Here is an 18,388-nt window from a genome sequence, read left to right on the forward strand (position 1 = left end):
GATACTTGTACGAATATGGTCTTCATGGAAGAATCATCAGAAGAAAACCTCTTCAACGTCCTCACAACAAAAATCAGCATTTGAACTTTGCAAATTAACATATAGACAAGCCTAATGCATTTTGGAAACAAGTTCTGTGGACCCATGAGGTAAAAATTTAACTTTTTGGCCGGAATGAGCAAAGGTATGTTTGGAGAAGGGGAACAGAATGTAATGAAAAGAACCTCTGTCCAACTGTTAAGCATGGGGGTGGATCAATCATGCTTTGGGGTTGAATTGCAGTCAGTGGCACAGGGAACATCTCACGAGTAGAAGGAAAAATGGATTCAATAAAATTTCAGCAAATTTTGCATGCTAACTTGATGCCATCTGTGAAAAAGCTGAAGTTAAAGAGAGGATGGCTTCTACAAATGGATAATTATCCGAAATACACCTCGAAATCCACGGGGGATTATATCAAGAGGGTAAACTGAAGATTTTGCCATGGCCTTCACAATCTCCTGACCTCAACATAATTGAAAATCTATTGATAGACCTTAAAAGAGCAGTGCATGACAGACAGCCCAGAAATCTCAAAGAACTGGAAGACTTTTGTAAGGAAAAATGGGCAAAGATACCTCAAACAAGAATTGAAAGACTCTTGGCTGGCTACAAAAAGTGTTTACAAGCTGTGATACTTGCCAAAGGGGGCAGTACAAGATATTAACTCTGCAGGGCGCCCAAACTTTTGCAGACGCCATTTTTTTGTTTTCTGTTATTTTGAAAGTGTAAAGATGGAAATAAAATCTAACTTTTGTTGACATATTATAAGAATGTCTAATCTGTAATTTGATGCCTTTTGGAGATTTTTCCATCTTTCCTTGGCTTCTTTATGCACATTAATACAAATTTTTACCTGGGGTGCCCAAACTTTTGATCCCCAGTGTATACACTTCTAAATGGAAATGTCAAACCAGTTACAAAGTAAACATCAAATTGATGGTCATGGAAATAATTTGCAGCATATGAGCAGAACGAACCAGGGGTAGCTGAAAAAACATCCTGGACAATGATTTGTGGCTCAAGATTACATTACTTATCAATTTTAGCTATCATTGAGAGTAAATGAATACAACGTTGACTGAGTATTTAACCATTAACCATATTTATAGATGGGTCCACCCTTACCTCTCATTTAGTTTAGTTAAAGATTCCAATTTCTCATTATACAAATTCTATCACAATGTGCTAACAAAATCCTAAACAAGCTACAACCCACATTAAAACCACCGGCCGTCCTTACATATAGCACAAACATCACTCTACCAAGTATAGCATAAGAAGAAACAAATGCACACCTGCACTCACCGCAAGGGTACCGCAACTCCGGCCTCACTCATCCAATGCCTCCAACTAACGACCGAGCATTTCAGATGTGGAGCGCTCCACATCTGAAATGCCCGGTCGTTAGTTGGAGGCACTGGACGAGTGAGGCCGGAGTTGCGGTACCCTTGCGGTGAGTGCAGGTGTGCATTTGTTTCTTCTTATGCTATTCTTTGACTTTGGTCTGTTTCACCTAGCACCACTGATGGGACCTACCTGTACGAGTATACCTGTCTGATGTACACCTCCAGTGTGTATCCTTTGGAACATTAGACCCTAGAGTTGCTAGCGGTGCCACTCATTTCTTTCTTTGTAACTCTCTACCAAGTATGATGATATGGTTATTTCTAAGCTGGTCATCTTGTGACCCACATGTTGTGATACGCTGAGCTATGAGGAAAGGTAACGAAAGATACATCTCTATGTATTACATATTCTCATTTTTAAAAAATGTGTAAATACAATGTTGTTTTTTATATGTAAAAACTGTGATAAAATATAATAGTTGAAAGTTAGTTTTTGTTTCCTTCCAGAGAAAATACGTCTCCAACACTTACAGCTCTTCCGTCAGAGCTTGTTCTGGACAGGTTACATCCAAACCCCATGTATCAGAGAATGCCTCTTCTCCTCAATGCTAAACTCATAAGTCTGGAGTATCCCAGGAATAATATTGACTATGTCAGGGACATTGGAGAAGGAGCTTTTGGAAGAGTCTTTCAAGCCAGGTAAACAAATGTTATTTTCTCCTGTTTATCCCATACCATGTTTATTATTTTGAATCCATGATAAATGCTCTTTTTATTACTATCCATCATTTCCCATTGGAAAGGCAGAGTGGCATATATCCCCATCCTCTGCTGACACGCAGACTGTTTGTTACTGAGCTGTGGATTTATCTTGTATCACTGTTCTACCATATGTTCATCTCCATGAAACGTGACTTGTATCAACACAAGCTGAAACATCTCCTTCTGCTCTTATTAAAATATTTGTCTTGTCGTATGTTAAACACATGCCTGTTCCTAAACTTAGCAACCTCCTCCTCTTCCCTAGTACTATAATTCAGCCCTTGAGACATAATTATCTGTTTAGTGCCAATAACATGTCAACTAACTGCATTCTGTTTATTCTGTTTAAGTTTTAAGTCTGAATACATCGAAGGAGTTTGTCAATGCAGGAAATGAGGGTCATGCCATTTACTGAGTGCGGAGGGAGGGCAGGAATGTTCATATTCAGTATATTGTTGTATGGGTAGAAGATGGGGGTGCACTCTGTAAGATTAATGGAATGTGATTTGATGTTCTACACTACTGATATATACCAAGGCATCCATTTTTATAATAACATCTTAAAGGGGTACTACGGCCCAAAGACATCTTATCCCCCATAGAAAGGATTGGGGATAAGATGTCTGATCGTCCGTCAAAATGTCTGACGGCCGTCACGCCCCCTCACGGGAGCAGGGAGTTACGTCACGATACTCCAGCCCTGTAGTCGGGACTCGGCAGACTCGGGGGCCGCAGCAATGCATGGAGCTCCCACAGGTGGGTGCTGCATTCAAGATTGCAGGGGTCCCCAGCTGCGGGACCCCATGATCAGATATCTTATCCCCTATCCTTTGGGCCAGAGTACCCCTTTAAGCAGTCTTTATTGCTTATATAATGTTTAGTCTACATACATTAGATGATGTAAGGTTTAGTCTTACATAAGGGAATTGGATTGGAGCTCTATAAGAGACAGGAATAGAATGATGAGAAATATTTCTACCATGCATAATATGTTGGTGCTAAATAGGCAACAGGTATTAAATATATAGCTGTACAATGAGATGATTGTGGCGTCGAAACCTATATTTAGCACTAGAGAGGCAGTTTATTCCTTCTGAATTAGAGAATATTTGCATAATCTACTCCTTCTACCTGTCACTTAAAAAAACTTTGATAAGTCCTAGAGACATGTCAAAAGTTTTGATTGGTCTGGGTCTGAGTGTTCAGACCCAGACCAATTGGTAGAAAGAAGGTGCAGAAAAGCAAGGCTGACCAAGACAATCCTATAGATTTACATTCAAGTTTGACTTGCTTTTCCCCACTCATTGTAACATATATGCGGGTCTGAACACTCAGACCCTGACCGACTAAAAGTTTTTTTTTAAAGCGACAGTGCCTATTATAATGAGAATCAGTAGAGAATCATTCAGGAATTTATTTATTTTTTGCTTACATAGTGCAACATAGACTATTATTGGAGAATAATGTATAGCTAGTGCTGAGTTTACCCAGGTGAACTTATTAGACTGTTAAATGGATTTAGGTCAGTATACATTATTGCCAGTTTTGATGCATTTTCTTATTTAAAGTGCATTTTTTAGAGAAATATTGCCATGAGGCAAAAGTTATTTGATCAATAATCACAATCAAGGTTTTTATGAAGATTTAATGTCTTTAGGCATCTTTCATGTTTTACTGTGATTTTCCAAAATAAATAAAATTAATACATTTGAACAATTAACAATTGAACAATTTGAAAAATCATTAAAAAATCCAATGTGTGAACACAGCCTCAGGGAAGTACTATAACTACTATGTATGCTAACCCCACTGAGATAGCAAACCGAGCTGGGAAGGGTGGAAAGGGATCTGGTAGCTAGTGAGAGGGATCTGGTAGGTGATGATGTCATCCTGTAGTTCACAGGAAGTAAGAACTCTGAACTGACCTCCTGCTCTGACACATTAAAGGAAAACTGTCACCAAATCCCCCCTCACTAACCAGAGGTACTGGCTGGTAGTGCGGGGGATGCTGATCAATATGAAGCCTATGATGCTTGGATCCGTCCAGCCATTCGCCTGATATCTTCATTTTTCAAGATATGCAAATCATCTTCTAACTGGCACGGGCGGGGTTACAGTAACCCCCCCCCCCTGAAAAGTCATCAAATACCTGTGGGGTGTTAAGGCTCACTGTACTCCTTGTTACATTCCTTGAGTGGTTTCGTTTCTAAAATAGTGTGCCATGTGGTTTTTATTTTTTGCTGTTCTGGCACTATAGGGGCTTCCTAAATGTGACATGCCCCCCAAAAACCATTTCAGCAAAATTTGCTTTCCAAAAGCCAAATGTGACTCCTTCTCTTCTGAGCATTGTAGTACGAGCACAATGCACTAGACGTCCACACATGGGGTATTTCCACACTCAGAAGAGATGGGGTTACAAATTTTGGGGAACATTTTTTCCTATTACCCCTTGTAAAAATGTAAAATTTGGGGAAAAACTAGCAATTTAGTGAAAAAAATGCATTTACACATCCAACTTTAACTAAACGTCGTCAAACACCTGTGGGGTTTTGAGGCTCACTAGACCCCTTGTTACATTCCTTGAGGGGTGTAGTTTCCCAAAAAGTATGCCATGTGTTTATTTATTTATTTTTTTACTTTTTTTTTTTTTGCTGTTCTGGCACCATGGGGGCTTCCTAAATGTGACATGCCCCCCAAAAACCATTTCAGAAAAACTCACTCTCCAAAATCCCATTGTCACTCCTTCCCTTCTGAGCCCTCTAGTGCACCCACAGAACACTTGACATACAGATATGAGATATTTCCTTACTCAAAAGAAATTGGGTTACAAATTTTAGGGTGATTTCTCTACTGTAGTTCAAAAACTGGGTCTACAAGAACATGTGAGCGTGAAAAATGAAGGTTTTGAATTTTCTCCTGTGAAACACCTAAAGGGTTAACACACTTACTGAATGTCATTTTGAATACTTTGAGGGTGCAGTTTTTATAAAGGGGTCATTTATGGGGTATTTCTAATATGAATGCCAATCAAATACACTTCAAAACTGGACTGGTCCCTGAAAAATTTAGATTTAGAAAATTTTGTGAAAAATGGGAAAATTTCTGCTGAACTTTGAAGCCCTCTGGTGTCTTCCAAAAGTAAAAACATGTCAAGTTTATGATGCAATCATAAAGTAGACATATTGTATATGTGAATCAATATATCATTTTGGAATTTTTCACCAAGAAATTATGCATTTATTGACGAAATTTTACCACTAAAGGACCGCCCACGAGTGCCTCTGCCACTGGCAGTGTTTGTCACTTGTGCTGTGGGCGGGCAGGGGAGGTGGGTCATTATCGGCAGATTTTTAGTTTTTTCGGCTTTGCCGAAATAGCTATTTTCGGCCGATATGTATCGGCCGCCGATATATTGGTGCATCCCTAGTTAGTAGTAACTGAAACTCCCAGCATGCCCTGACACAATCTCGGTCTGCTCTGCAGCTGTCCCAAAATTAGTTTTGGGTCAGCGGCAAAACCATAGGCTGCATCAGCCTGATACAGTCTATGCTTTTGCAGCTGACCCAAAACTACAACTCCCATTATGTTGCACTATACTCTTGAGTCCTGGGGAAGCAATGCAATTAATTTTGGGACAGCTGCAGAGCAGACCAAGAATGTATCAGGGCATGCTGGGAGTTGCAGTTACTATTTGTAATGCCCAGCATGCCCTGATACAGCTTATGTTTTGCAGCTGACCCAAAACTACAACTCCCATTATGTTGCACTATACTATAGTATAGGTTATATGGTTCTACATGCTGGGGGGAGCTGTAGTTTCGGTTCAGCTGCAGAGATATAGGCTGGAATCTGGATCAAGAAATTTCCTTGATCCGGATTCCAGCCTATATCTCTGCAGCTGACCCAAAACTACAGCTCCTCCCAGCATGTAGCACCATATAACCTATACTATAGTATAGTGCAACATAATGGGAGTTGTAGTTTTGGTCACCATATATTGTATCAGGGCATGCTGGGAATTGTAGTTGGTAACTGCAAATCCCAGCATTGCATTCCTTCAAGGAATGCAATGCTGGGAGGTGCAGTTACCAACTACAATTCCCAGCATGCCCTGATACAATCTATGATGACCAAAACTACAACTCCACACATCTTGCACTATATAGGAGTACAATTTAGATTATGGTGCAACATGCTGGGAGTCCTAGTTTTGGGTCAGCTGCAGACTTTTTCAACCAATCTGGTGCAAAAAAAAAATGTAATTTGGAATATTCCCCCCTCTTTGCCACCATCTTATAGTAAAAGTGTTCTTCTGTTTGCCAAGTAAAGAAAAACATGAGTTTTACCATTCAACTTACAATTTTTTTTTCAAATCCACATGAAATGCCTCCCTATAAACACCAGCAACATACACACAAGTGGGAGGTCTAGTCAGGGCTGGTGCATGGATTTTTGACACTCTAGGCAAAACCTAATTTTGACAACCCTTTGGCTCCGCCCATTGAACCCCTTGGCAAATATAAGATCAGCGGTAGAATTAGTCCCGTAAGCCTCATGGTAAATTCTAGACTTGTCCTCCTCCCTACAATTATAACTATACTGCACCTAATGTGGGGGAACTGTACTGCACCTAATGTGGGGGAACTGTACTGCACCTAATGTGGGGGAACTATACTGCACCTAATGTGGAGGAACTATACTGTACCTAATGTGGAGGAACTATATTGCCAACCTAATGTGGAGGAACTATACTGTACCTAATGTGGGGGAACTATACTGCCAACCTAATTTGGGGGAACTATACTGTACCTAATGTGGGGGAACTATACTGCACCTAATGTGGGGGAACTATACTGCACCTAATGTGGGGAAACTATATTGCTCCTAATGTGGGGGAACTGTACTGCACCTAATGTGGGGGAACTATATTCCACCTAATGTGGGGGAACTATATTCCACCTAATGTGGGGGAACTATATTCCACCTAATGTGGGGGAACTATATTCCACCTAATGTGGGGGAACTATATTCCACCTAATGTGGGGGAACTATACTGCACCTAATGTGGGGGAACTATACTGCACCTAATGTGGGGGAACTATACTGCACCTAATGTGGGGGAACTATACTGCACCTAATGTGGGGGAACTGTACTGCACCTAATGTGGGGGAACTGTACTGCCAACCTAATGTGGGGGAACTATACTGCCAACCTAATGTGGGGGAACTATACTGCCAACCTAATGTGGGGGAACTATACTGTCAACCTAATGTGGGGGAACTGTACTGCACCTAGTGTGGGGGAACTGTACTACTAACCTAATGTGGGGGAACTATACTGCACCTAATGTGGGGGAACTATAGTGCCAACCTAATGTGGGGAAAATATATTTCCATCCTAATGTGGGAGATTTATGCTGCCAACCTAATGTGAATACAAAAATATAAAATTGTACTATTCTGATCCCTATAGCACTTTTATTTTTCTGTATATGGGGATGTATGAGGGTCATTTTTAGCGCTGTGATTTGTAGTTTTTATCGGTACCATTTTTTTTTTTTTTTGCTTTTTAGATATTTTTTATGGTATTTGAAGTGACCAAAAATGTGCTAATCTGATTAGTGCACTATTACGACTTTTGGGACCCCACTTCTGATTTTGCCCAGGGCCACGCTAAGCCTAAAACTGGCCCTGGATCCAATCCTCCTACACTATGCAAGCAGGAGTGCGTGTGTGTGTGTGTATATGTATGTGTGTGTATATATATATACACACGCGTGCGCGGAGTGAGTTTGTGCTTTAGGGTGCACACCCTAATGCAATAGGCTGCGCACGCCTATGTGTGGCACCCACCTGTTTCTTGTCCGGAAGCGCTGGAGGGAATCTCAGTCGCGACCACGGGAATGGAAGTTTGTGACGTCAGGACTCCTCCCCCGTGTGACGTCACACCCCTTCACCTCACTGCAAATCTATGGGAGGGGGCGTGATGTCACACGGGGCGGAGTCCTGACATCAAAATAATTCATGTTTGGCTGATGCCCCTAATCATGTTTCAGTGCGCTTTTATGGCTCATACATTGACACACGTGATAACTACCTATACATGGCAGTAGAAAGACTTTTTTTTTGCACATTTTTTAAAACTATGAAAATGCTTACATGCATTATTAAATACTACTTCACCATTGTGTTGAAAAATGTAACAATTTTTTTGTTGCTTTTTAGGGCGCCAGGGCTGCTTCCTTATGAACCTTTTACAATGGTAGCAGTAAAGATGCTGAAAGAAGAAGCCTCTGCTGATATGCAGGCTGACTTCCAAAGAGAGGCGGCGCTTATGGCGGAGTTTGATCACCCTAACATTGTAAAGCTCCTAGGTAAGCTTTTTTGTTTAGAACATGGTACAAAATGGACAGGACAGGTGTGGTGTTGTTTTTGGAATAAATCAGCACTTTTTTTTTTTTTTTTTTTTTTAAATCCTGGATAACCCCTTCAAATATACCAACCTTAGGCCATATTGGTCTATTAGTTTTGATGGTGTTGATTCCATAACCTGTAAATGAGATCCTTTTTGCACATTGCATTGTATATAGCAATATTTCCCAACAAATGTGCCCTCAGCTGTTTCAAAACTACAACTCCCAGCATGCCTGGACAGCCTTCGGCTGTCCAGGCATGCTGGGAATTGCAGTTTTGCAACAGCTGGAGGCACACTGGTTGGGAAATACTTGTATATAGAATAACGATGTGCTATTTAAATTCTGAATTGACCAGATAATCACATCAGCATTACAATTATATCCTTTATCGCAGCCACCATGCTTGGAAAAGTAGAGCTTGTCTGGTGATTATAATGTTAAATAATACAGAACCATCATTGTCCAATATTAAGGCAGTTATCTCGGAGTATGCGACAGGATTACGGGTCAGCAGTATCTGGAATATTAATGGAGATCGTAAATCTGTTGTTGCTGCTCAGAACAAACATTAGCTTGTTTAAACTAAGCTTTTTCCTTCCCTTGTTAAAAAAGCTTAAACATCTCTTTTAACCACATATTTCCACAAATTCTTCTTGAGATGACATTGTACTGTATTCCTCAGTGTATTGCTCAGAACAATCTGTTCAGAATACTTCCTTTGGCACAATGCACTTTGGCACAATTTCTGGATTTAGCAATGAGGCCAAAGTTTAGTATTTATCAATATTTTAAGCTCCAATCAAGATATATTCTGTTTGGATTACATTTGTACTTGTGGTTAGAACTTAAAGCGGATATGTGGGCCACAAAAAAATTGTTCATGGCTAGATAGTGCTAGCTTTCGTAATTTCGGGCATACTTTTCTTCACAGCTATAGTAATATCTAGCACTGAGATATAAGCCTTTTTGTTTGTATGAAAATGAGGCTCAAGTGCTCAGGGGGCGGTTCCCAGCAGGGCAAGTGCCCAAGTAAGTCTAAACCATGTTCTCTCATCTAGTGGCTGTTAGGTAAATTGGGTAGATGGACTCTAGCGCCAGTGGGCAGTAAGTATGAAGACAGGCTGAATTGACTTGAGCTCTATCCACTATTTTAATGAGAGGCATGATAATAAGTAAATACTTTTCATACATAGCGCTGCAGTTGCATATGTATATAGATGCGCTGGGGGGGAGCAGACATATAGCGTTAACTGGCCACCACAGCACATCAATATACATATGCCACCGCAGCGCTATGTATGAAAAATAAGCTGCCGGCCCGATGCACTGCTCAAAGATATACTTTTCACATATAGCGCTGCGGTGGCATTTTATGACAAATGCACTGCGGGGGGCACATTATAAATGCACTGGAGGGGGGCCATATATTTATTAATGTGCCGGCGGGGTGGTCATATCTTTATTAATGCGCCGGTGGGGTCATATCTTTATTAATGCTCCGGCGGGGGTTCATATCTTTATTAATGCGCCGGCGGGGTCATATCTTTATTAATGCGCCGGTGGGGTCATATCTTTATTAAAGGGGTATTCAAGGAAAAAACTTTATTTTATATATCAACTGGCTCCAGAAAGTTAAACAGATTTGTGAATTACTTCTTTTCTGTCTAAGTTCTCTCTGATGACACGTGTCTCGGGAAACGCCCAGTTTAGAAGAGGTTTGCTATGGGGATTTGCTTCTAAACTGGGCGTTTCCCGAGACACGTGTCATCAGAGAGCACTTAGACAGAAAAGAACAACCTTAACTTCAGAAGCTCATAAGTACTGAAAGGATTAAGATTTTGTAATAGAAGTAATTTACAAATCTGTTTAACTTTCTGGAGCCAGTTGATATATAAACATTTTTTTTTCCTGGATAACCCCTTTAACCCCTTAAGGACTCAGCCCATTTGGACCTTAAGGACTAAGACAATTTTATTTTTACATTTTCGTTTTTTCCTCCTCCCCTTCAAAAAATCATAACTCTTTTATATTTTCATCCACAAACTAGTATGAGGGCTTGTTTTTTGCGCGACCAGTTGTCAGTTGTAATGTCATCACTCACTTTACCATAAAATGTATGGCGCAACCAAAAAAATACTATTTGTGTGGGGAAATTAAAAAGAAAACCGCAATTTTGCAAATTTTGGAAGGTTTTGTTTTCACGCCGTACAATTTATGGTAAAAATGACGTGTTTTTTATTCTCTGGGTCAATACGATTAAAATTATATCCATGATTATACACTTTTCTATTACTGTTGCGCTTAAAAAAATCGCAAACTTAACCAAATTAGTACATTTAAAATCCCCTTATTTTGAAGACCTATAACTTTTTCATTTTTCCGTATAAGCGGTGGTATGAGGGCTCATTTTTTGCGCCATGATCTGTACTTTTTATTAATACCATATTTGCTTATACAAAACTTCTATTACATTTCTTATAAAAAAATTTTCGAATAAAATGTTATAAAAAAGCAGCTATTTTGGACTTTTTATTTTTTTACGTTCATGCCGTTCACCGAACAGGATCATTTACATTTTATTTTAATAGTTCGGATGTTTATGCACGCGGCGATACCAAATATGTATATAAAATAATTTTTTTACACTTTTTGGGGGTTTTTCACATTTTTTGTCCCATTTTCCCTGTTTTTCAAATTTTTTTTTCTTTATTTTTTAACTTTTTTTAACTTTTATTTTTGCACTCTTATAGTCCCCATAGGGGAATATTTATAGTAACCATTCGATTGCTAATGCTGTTCAGTGCTATGTATAGGACACAGCACTGATCAGCATTATCAGTCATTTCTGCTCTGGTCTGCGGGAAGGCAGATCAGAGCAGAAGACTCACGGAAGGCAGCGGAGGCAGGTGAGGGGACCTCCGTCTGCCGTTCAGGATGATCGGATCGCCGCGACAGCGCTGCGGGCGATCCGATCATCCTGTTAAGTGACCGCGATGCTTCAGATGCCGTGATCTGTATTCATCACGCCATCTGAGGAGTTAATGGCGGACAACCGCGGGATGGCGGGTGTCCGCCATTACCGGCGGGTCCCTGGCTGCGATCCACAGCTGGGACCTGCCACGCATGATGCCGGCATCGCTCCGATGCCCGCGGTTATGCTCAGGACGTAAATGTACGTCCTGGTGCATTAAGTACCACATTACCAGGACGTACATTTATGTCCTGCGTCGTTAAGGGGTTAATGCACTGGCAGGGGTTCATATCTTTATTAATGCGCCGGCGGGGTCATATCTTTATTAATGCACCGACGAGGGGGTTATATATTTTTTAATGCACCGGCGGGGGTCATATCTTATATTAATGTGCTGCAGGGGGGCCATATTATAAATGTGCTGGGGGGCTAGATATATAGGCTATATGTCTGCCCCCCCCCCTCGCAGCACTATATTTTTTGCCCCCACAGCATATTTAATATACATATGGCCCCCGCTGCCACTCACAATGTTCATTTTAAAAACCCCGCAGGGAGCCCTGAATGGCTCCTAGGTACCAGCCATTCAGGTGCTCCCGGCGGAGCATTTAAAAATGAAAGTAAAAACACACGATACATCGCAGTGTTGCAGACCATGCCGCCCGCTCCCCTGCTTAATAACTTCTGAACGCATGGGGTCTCAGAAGTGAGACCTGGTGCGATCAATCCCTCAGCCCCTGTACTACAACCCCCATCATGTAAAAGAGTCTGTTCCATGATGGGGTAGTAGTGCAAACACTAATGTAGCCTCCCCAGCCACCGGCAAACTCCCGCAGCTGGGGAATTACTACTCTCATCATGGAAACAAGTCTGTTCCATGATGGGAGTAGTAGTAGTCCCTCAGCACTTCAGGAGTCTGCTGATGTCACCTCTTCTGAGCATGCTCAGAGGTAATAATGGATATTATAAACCAGGTGTAAACGGATGACATTAAGGCTCATCCGTTTGCCATAGACTTCAATGTTCAAAATAATGGCCGTTAATTTACCGTTTCTTGTGACGGAAGAAAAATTAGTGCATGTGCCTTTTTTTCTTCAGTCACAACTAACGTCCGTTATTCATGACGGGCTATAATGGGTCATAACGAATAATTAAAAAATCCCATAGACTTGAATGGGATTTTGTAACGGCCATTTAACATGGCTTTTCTAACGGACGTTTCTAACGGATCTTTTAACGGAGCAACTTTATACAGTGGTCCCTCAACAAACGATGGTAATTCCTTCCAAATGAACCATCGTTTGTTGAAACCATCGTACATTGAGGGATCTGTGCAATGTTAAATATGGGAAGGTGTACTCACCTGTCCCCACCGCTCCGGACCGTCACCGCTGCCCTGGATGTCACCGTCCATCGATGTCGCCGCATCCCTGTGGTGTCCCTGCCGCTCCAGGGCATCTCCGCTGCCTGTGATCGTCATTCTTTATTGCCGTCATCATGTAGCTACACACGCCGCTCCTATTGGATGACTGGACGGTGTGCGCGGCGACGTGATGACGACAATGGAGAGTTGTGCAGGGGATCCCGAAGAGTATGGTCCGGAGCGCCGGGGACATTTAAGTGATTGTCACTGGACCACACGGGGCACCTTAAATGGCTATCCGGCAGCAGCTGAAGCAGTCTGCGCTGCCGGATAGTTGTTAATGCGATGGCCCCGACATACAAAAGCATTGTATGTTGATGCTGCCTTCAACATGCGATGGACTCTGAGAGGCCATCGTATGTTGAAATTATCGTATGTCGGGGACATCGTAGGTCGGGGGGTTACTGTAGTGTGAAAGGGGGCTTACAGTATACCCCTCACATTTTTGTAAATATTTTATTATATCTTTTCATATGACCACATAGAAAAAGTGACACTTTGCTACAATATAAAGTAGTGAGTGCACAGCCTGTATAATAATGTTTAACCCCTTAAGGACCCATGACGTACCGGCAGGGCCGTTTGAAGGAATTTGGGGGCCCCAAGCAAAATGGACATGGAGGCCCCCCCCCCCCTTTGATGTTGACGCACGTCACGCTCTAGGGCCGGCGTCAGGACATAGTAACGCCGGCCCTTGAATTCTGGGAGCGCAACGTGAGTGAACGTCGATACGACGCACATTAGGTGCAGCAGTGTTCCCCCCACATTAGGTGCAGCAGAGTTCCCCCACATTAGGTAGGCAGTGTTCCCCCCACACTAGGTAGGCAGTGTTCCCCCCACATTAGGTGCAGCAGTGTTCCCCCACATTAGGTGGGCAGTGTTCCCCCCACATTAGGTAGGCAGTGTTCCCCCCACATTAGGTGCAGCAGTGTTCCCTACCCATACCCCCTGTCCAGACACCCCCCCCCCCAGAGCCATTTTTTTTGTTGGGGGGGTTTGACTGCTGAGACCCCCACCGATCACCTCGGTTAAAGTGGTTCTCCAGCTGTTGGAAAGCTAATACTCCCATCATGTCTGGAGAGCCTCTTGCAATGGGAGTTGTAGTTTTGTAACAGCTGAAGAGACACAGATTGGACACAGTTTTACCCATCATCACTGCAGAACTTACAAGTGACTACAGTTCTGATGGGACAGTCAGGAGAATACACAATGATATCAGTGACCTGAATGACGTCTTCTGACTTGAGTGATATCTTCTCTGTTATCTTTTCTTCTTCATCTGGTCCAGAGACCAGGTCTTCCCCCAGCTCCGTCTTCTCTGCAGAGTCTGACATCCAGACATCATTGGCTCCTCAATGTCAGTAGATCCTCATCCTCTGCATGAAGACAGTAATCATTATAACCTTGCCAGAAAGTGTAACCTAAATAAAATACTGCCCCACACTGTACCCTGAATATAATACTGCCATACACTGTACCCTGAATCAAATACTGTTATACACTATACCCACTAAATATAATACTGCCCCACACTGTACCCACTAAATATAATTCTGCCACACACTGTATCCTGAATATAATGCTGCCACACACTGTACCCTGAATATAATGCTGCCACACACTGTACCCTGAATATAATGCTGCCTCACACTGTACCTTGAATATAATACTGCCACACACTGTAGCCTGAATATAATGCTGCTCCACACTGTATCCACTGAATACAATGCTGCCACACATGCATACACATCATATATACATATACACCCCCTCTTATCCTCTGTGTCCTCATCATCCCCATAACCCCCTGCCAAACCTCTCCTCGTCATTACTATAACTCCCCCACCCACACCTCTCCGCATCACTATTATAACCAGGGGGGGGGGGCTTAGATGAGGTGAGGTGCAGGGGGGGGCACCTCTCATGACCCCCATAACACCCCTCCTGCATCTCTCATGACCCCCATAACAACCCCTGCATCTCTCATGACCCCCATAACACCCCCCTGCATCTCTCATGACCTCCATAACACCCCCCTGCATCTCTCATGACCCCCATAACACCCCCCTGCATCTCTCATGACCCCAATAACACCCCCCTGCATCTCTCATGACCCCCATAACACCCCCCTGCATCTCTCATGACCCCCAACCCCCCCCTGCATCTCTCATGACCCCATAACACCCCCCCTGCATCTCTCATGACCTCCATAAAACCCCCCCTGCATCTCTCATGACCCCCATAACACCCCCTGCATCTCTCATGACCCCCATAACACCCCTGCATTTATCATGACCCCCATAACACCCCTGCATTTCTCATGACCCCCATAACACCCCTGCATCTCTCATGACCCCCATAACACCCCTGCATCTCTCATGACCCCCATAACACCCCTGCATCTCTCATGACCCCCATAACACCCCCCTGCATCTCTCATGACCCCCATAACACCCCCCTGCATCTCTCATGACCCCCATAACACCACCCCCTGCATCTCTCATGACCCCATAACACCCCTGCATCTCTCATGACCCCATAACACCCCTGCATCTCTCATGACCCCCAAAACACCCCCCCTGCATCTCTCATGACCCCCATAACACCCCCCCTGCATCTCTCATGACCCCCATAACACCCCCCCCTGCATCTCTCATGACCTCCATAACACCCCCCTGCATCTCTCATGACCCCCATAACACCCCCCTGCATCTCTCATGACCCCCATAACACCCCGGCATCTCTCATGACCCCCATAACACCCCCTGCATCTCTCATGACCCCCATAACACCCCCTGCATCTCTCATGACCCCCATAACACCCCCCTGCATCTCTCACGACCCCCATAACACCCCCCTTCATCTCTGCATCTCTCATGACCACCATAACACCCCTGCATCTCTCATGACCCCATAACACCCATGCATCTCTCATGACCCCCATAACATCCCCCTGCATCTCTCATGACCCCCATAACACCCCTGCATCTCTCATGACCCCCATAACACCCCCTGCATCTCTCATGACCCCCATAACACCCCCCTGCATCTCTCATGACCCCCATAACACCCCCCTGCATCTCTCACGACCCCCATAACACCCCCCTTCATCTCTGCATCTCTCATGACCACCATAACACCCCTGCATCTCTCATGACCCCATAACACCCATGCATCTCTCATGACCCCATAACACCCATGCATCTCTCATGACCCCATAACACCCCTGCATCTCTCATGACCCCCATAACACCCCCCCTGCATCTCTCATGACCCCATAACACCCCCCTGCATCTCTCATGACCTCCATAACACCTCCCTGCATCCTCATGACCCCCATAACACCCCCCTGCATCTCTCATGACCCCATAACACCCCTGCATCTCTCATGACCCCCATAACACCCCTGCATCTCTCATGACCCCCATAACACCCCCCCTGCATCTCTCATGACCCCCATAACACCCCCCTGCATCTCTCATGACCCCCATAACACCCCCCTGCATCTCTCATGACCCCCATAACACCCCCCTGCATCTCTCTCTTGACCCCATAACACCCCTGCATCTCTCATGACCCCCATAACACCCCCTGCATCTCTCATGACCCCCATAACACCCCCCTGCATCTCTCATGACCCCCATAACACCCCCCTGCATCTCTGCATCTCTCATGACCACCATAACACCCCTGCATCTCTCATGACCCCATAACACCCATGCATCTCTCATGACCTCACAACACCCCTGCATCTCTCATGACCCCCATAACACCCCCCCCCCACACACACACACACAGACCACACACATAGACCACACACACACACACAGACCACACAGACCACACACACACACACACCTCTCATCACCATTGCAGTCCCCTAACCACCATACAATCCTCCCCTCCCGCCCCCCACGACAGTTTACTTACCCTGCCGGGGATCGTTGCAGAGGCGGGAGTCTGCTGCTGCTCCTGTCACTGTATGGAGGATGCTGGAGGTTGCCGCGGGGACGCAAGCAGGGACAGGTCAGGTGATTGGCGTAGACGAGCGTGCCTGCGCGGGGCACGTGACGTTTCTACTCCAATCATCCCCTGACCTGTCCGGTGCCGGCCCTGCTTTGTTTCTTAAGGGGCCCGCGCCCCCCAAAACAGGTAATTTTGGTGAAATGTGCGGGCCCCCCGAAGCGCCCCGTCGCTACAGGACGGACAAGCACCAGCTCTGCTCGGGGCCCCTCAGCCAGCTCGGGGCCCCAAGCAATTGCTTGGTTTGCCGGTCCGGTAGCGACGGACCTGCGTACCGGTATGTCATGAGTCCGCTCCCCTTGTATAACACGGGGCCACGGCGTGCTGTGAGACAGCAGGAGGGTCCCTTACCTTGCCTCCTGGTGTCCGATCCCCGAATGACTGCTCAGTGACTGAGATCCAGGCATGAGCTGTCAAGTGGCAGAATCATTGATTAATGGTTTCCTATAAGAAACCACTGATCAATGTAAAATATCAGTGTGTGCAGTGTTATAGCCCACTATGGGAGCTATAACATTGCAAAAAAAAAAGTGAATAAAGATCATTTAACCCCTTCCCTAATTAAAGTTTGAATCACCCCCCTTTCCCATTTAAAAAAAAAAAAAAAAACAGTGTAAATAAAAGTAAACATATATGGTATCGCCGCGTGCGGAAATGTCCAAATAATACAAATATATCCTTAGTTAAACTGCATTGTCAGTGGCGTACGTGCAAAAAAATTCAAAAGTCCAAAATAATGTATTTTTGGTCACTTTTTACACATGAAAAAATGAATAATCATTCACTATTCAATAACGACCAATAAGTCCTATCAATACAAAAATGGGACCGCTAAAAACTTCAGATCACGGCGCAAAAAAATTAGCCGTCATACCACCCTATAAGCGGAAAAGTTATAGTGGTCAGAAGATGACAATTTTAAAGGTATAAATTTTCCTACATGTAGTTATGATTTGTTCCAGAAGTACGACAAAATCAAACCTATATAAGTAGGGTATCATTTTAATCGCATGGACCTACAGCATAAAGAGAAGGTATCATTTTTACCGAAAAATTTCCTATGTAGAAACGGAAGCCCCCAAAAGTTACAAAATGGGGTTTTGTTTTTTCAATTTTGCCGCACAATGATTTTTTTCTCCGTTTTGACGTAGATTTTTGGGTAAAATGACTGATGTCATTACAAAGTAGAATTGGTGGCGCAAAAAATAAGCAATCATGTGGATTTTTAGGTGCAAAATTGAAAGAGTTAGGATTTTTTATGGGTAAGGAGGAAAAAACGAAAATGCAAAAATGGAAAAACCCCGGGTCCTTAAGGGGTTAATGTTACTCTGTTAATGTTGCTTTTCACTTATGGATGTGCTCACTGTTGTTGCCAAGGTTAAGGCGTTAATGGCTGTGTGTTTAG

General features: G+C 43.7%; 1 protein-coding gene across 1 annotated transcript in view; it reads left to right on the forward strand.

Moving 5' to 3' along the window:
* Positions 1-18,388, forward strand: part of MUSK (muscle associated receptor tyrosine kinase) — a 198,601-nt gene that overhangs the window by 163,277 nt on the left and 16,936 nt on the right. Inside the window, exons 17-18 of the mRNA XM_056563621.1 lie at positions 1,896-2,087; positions 8,376-8,524. Coding sequence (XP_056419596.1) covers positions 1,896-2,087; positions 8,376-8,524 — 341 coding nt within the window. The remainder of the gene's footprint in view (positions 1-1,895; positions 2,088-8,375; positions 8,525-18,388) is intronic.

Source organism: Hyla sarda, chromosome 1 (assembly GCF_029499605.1).
Source record: "Hyla sarda isolate aHylSar1 chromosome 1, aHylSar1.hap1, whole genome shotgun sequence".
In the NCBI taxonomy this organism is placed as follows: domain Eukaryota; kingdom Metazoa; phylum Chordata; class Amphibia; order Anura; family Hylidae; genus Hyla; species Hyla sarda.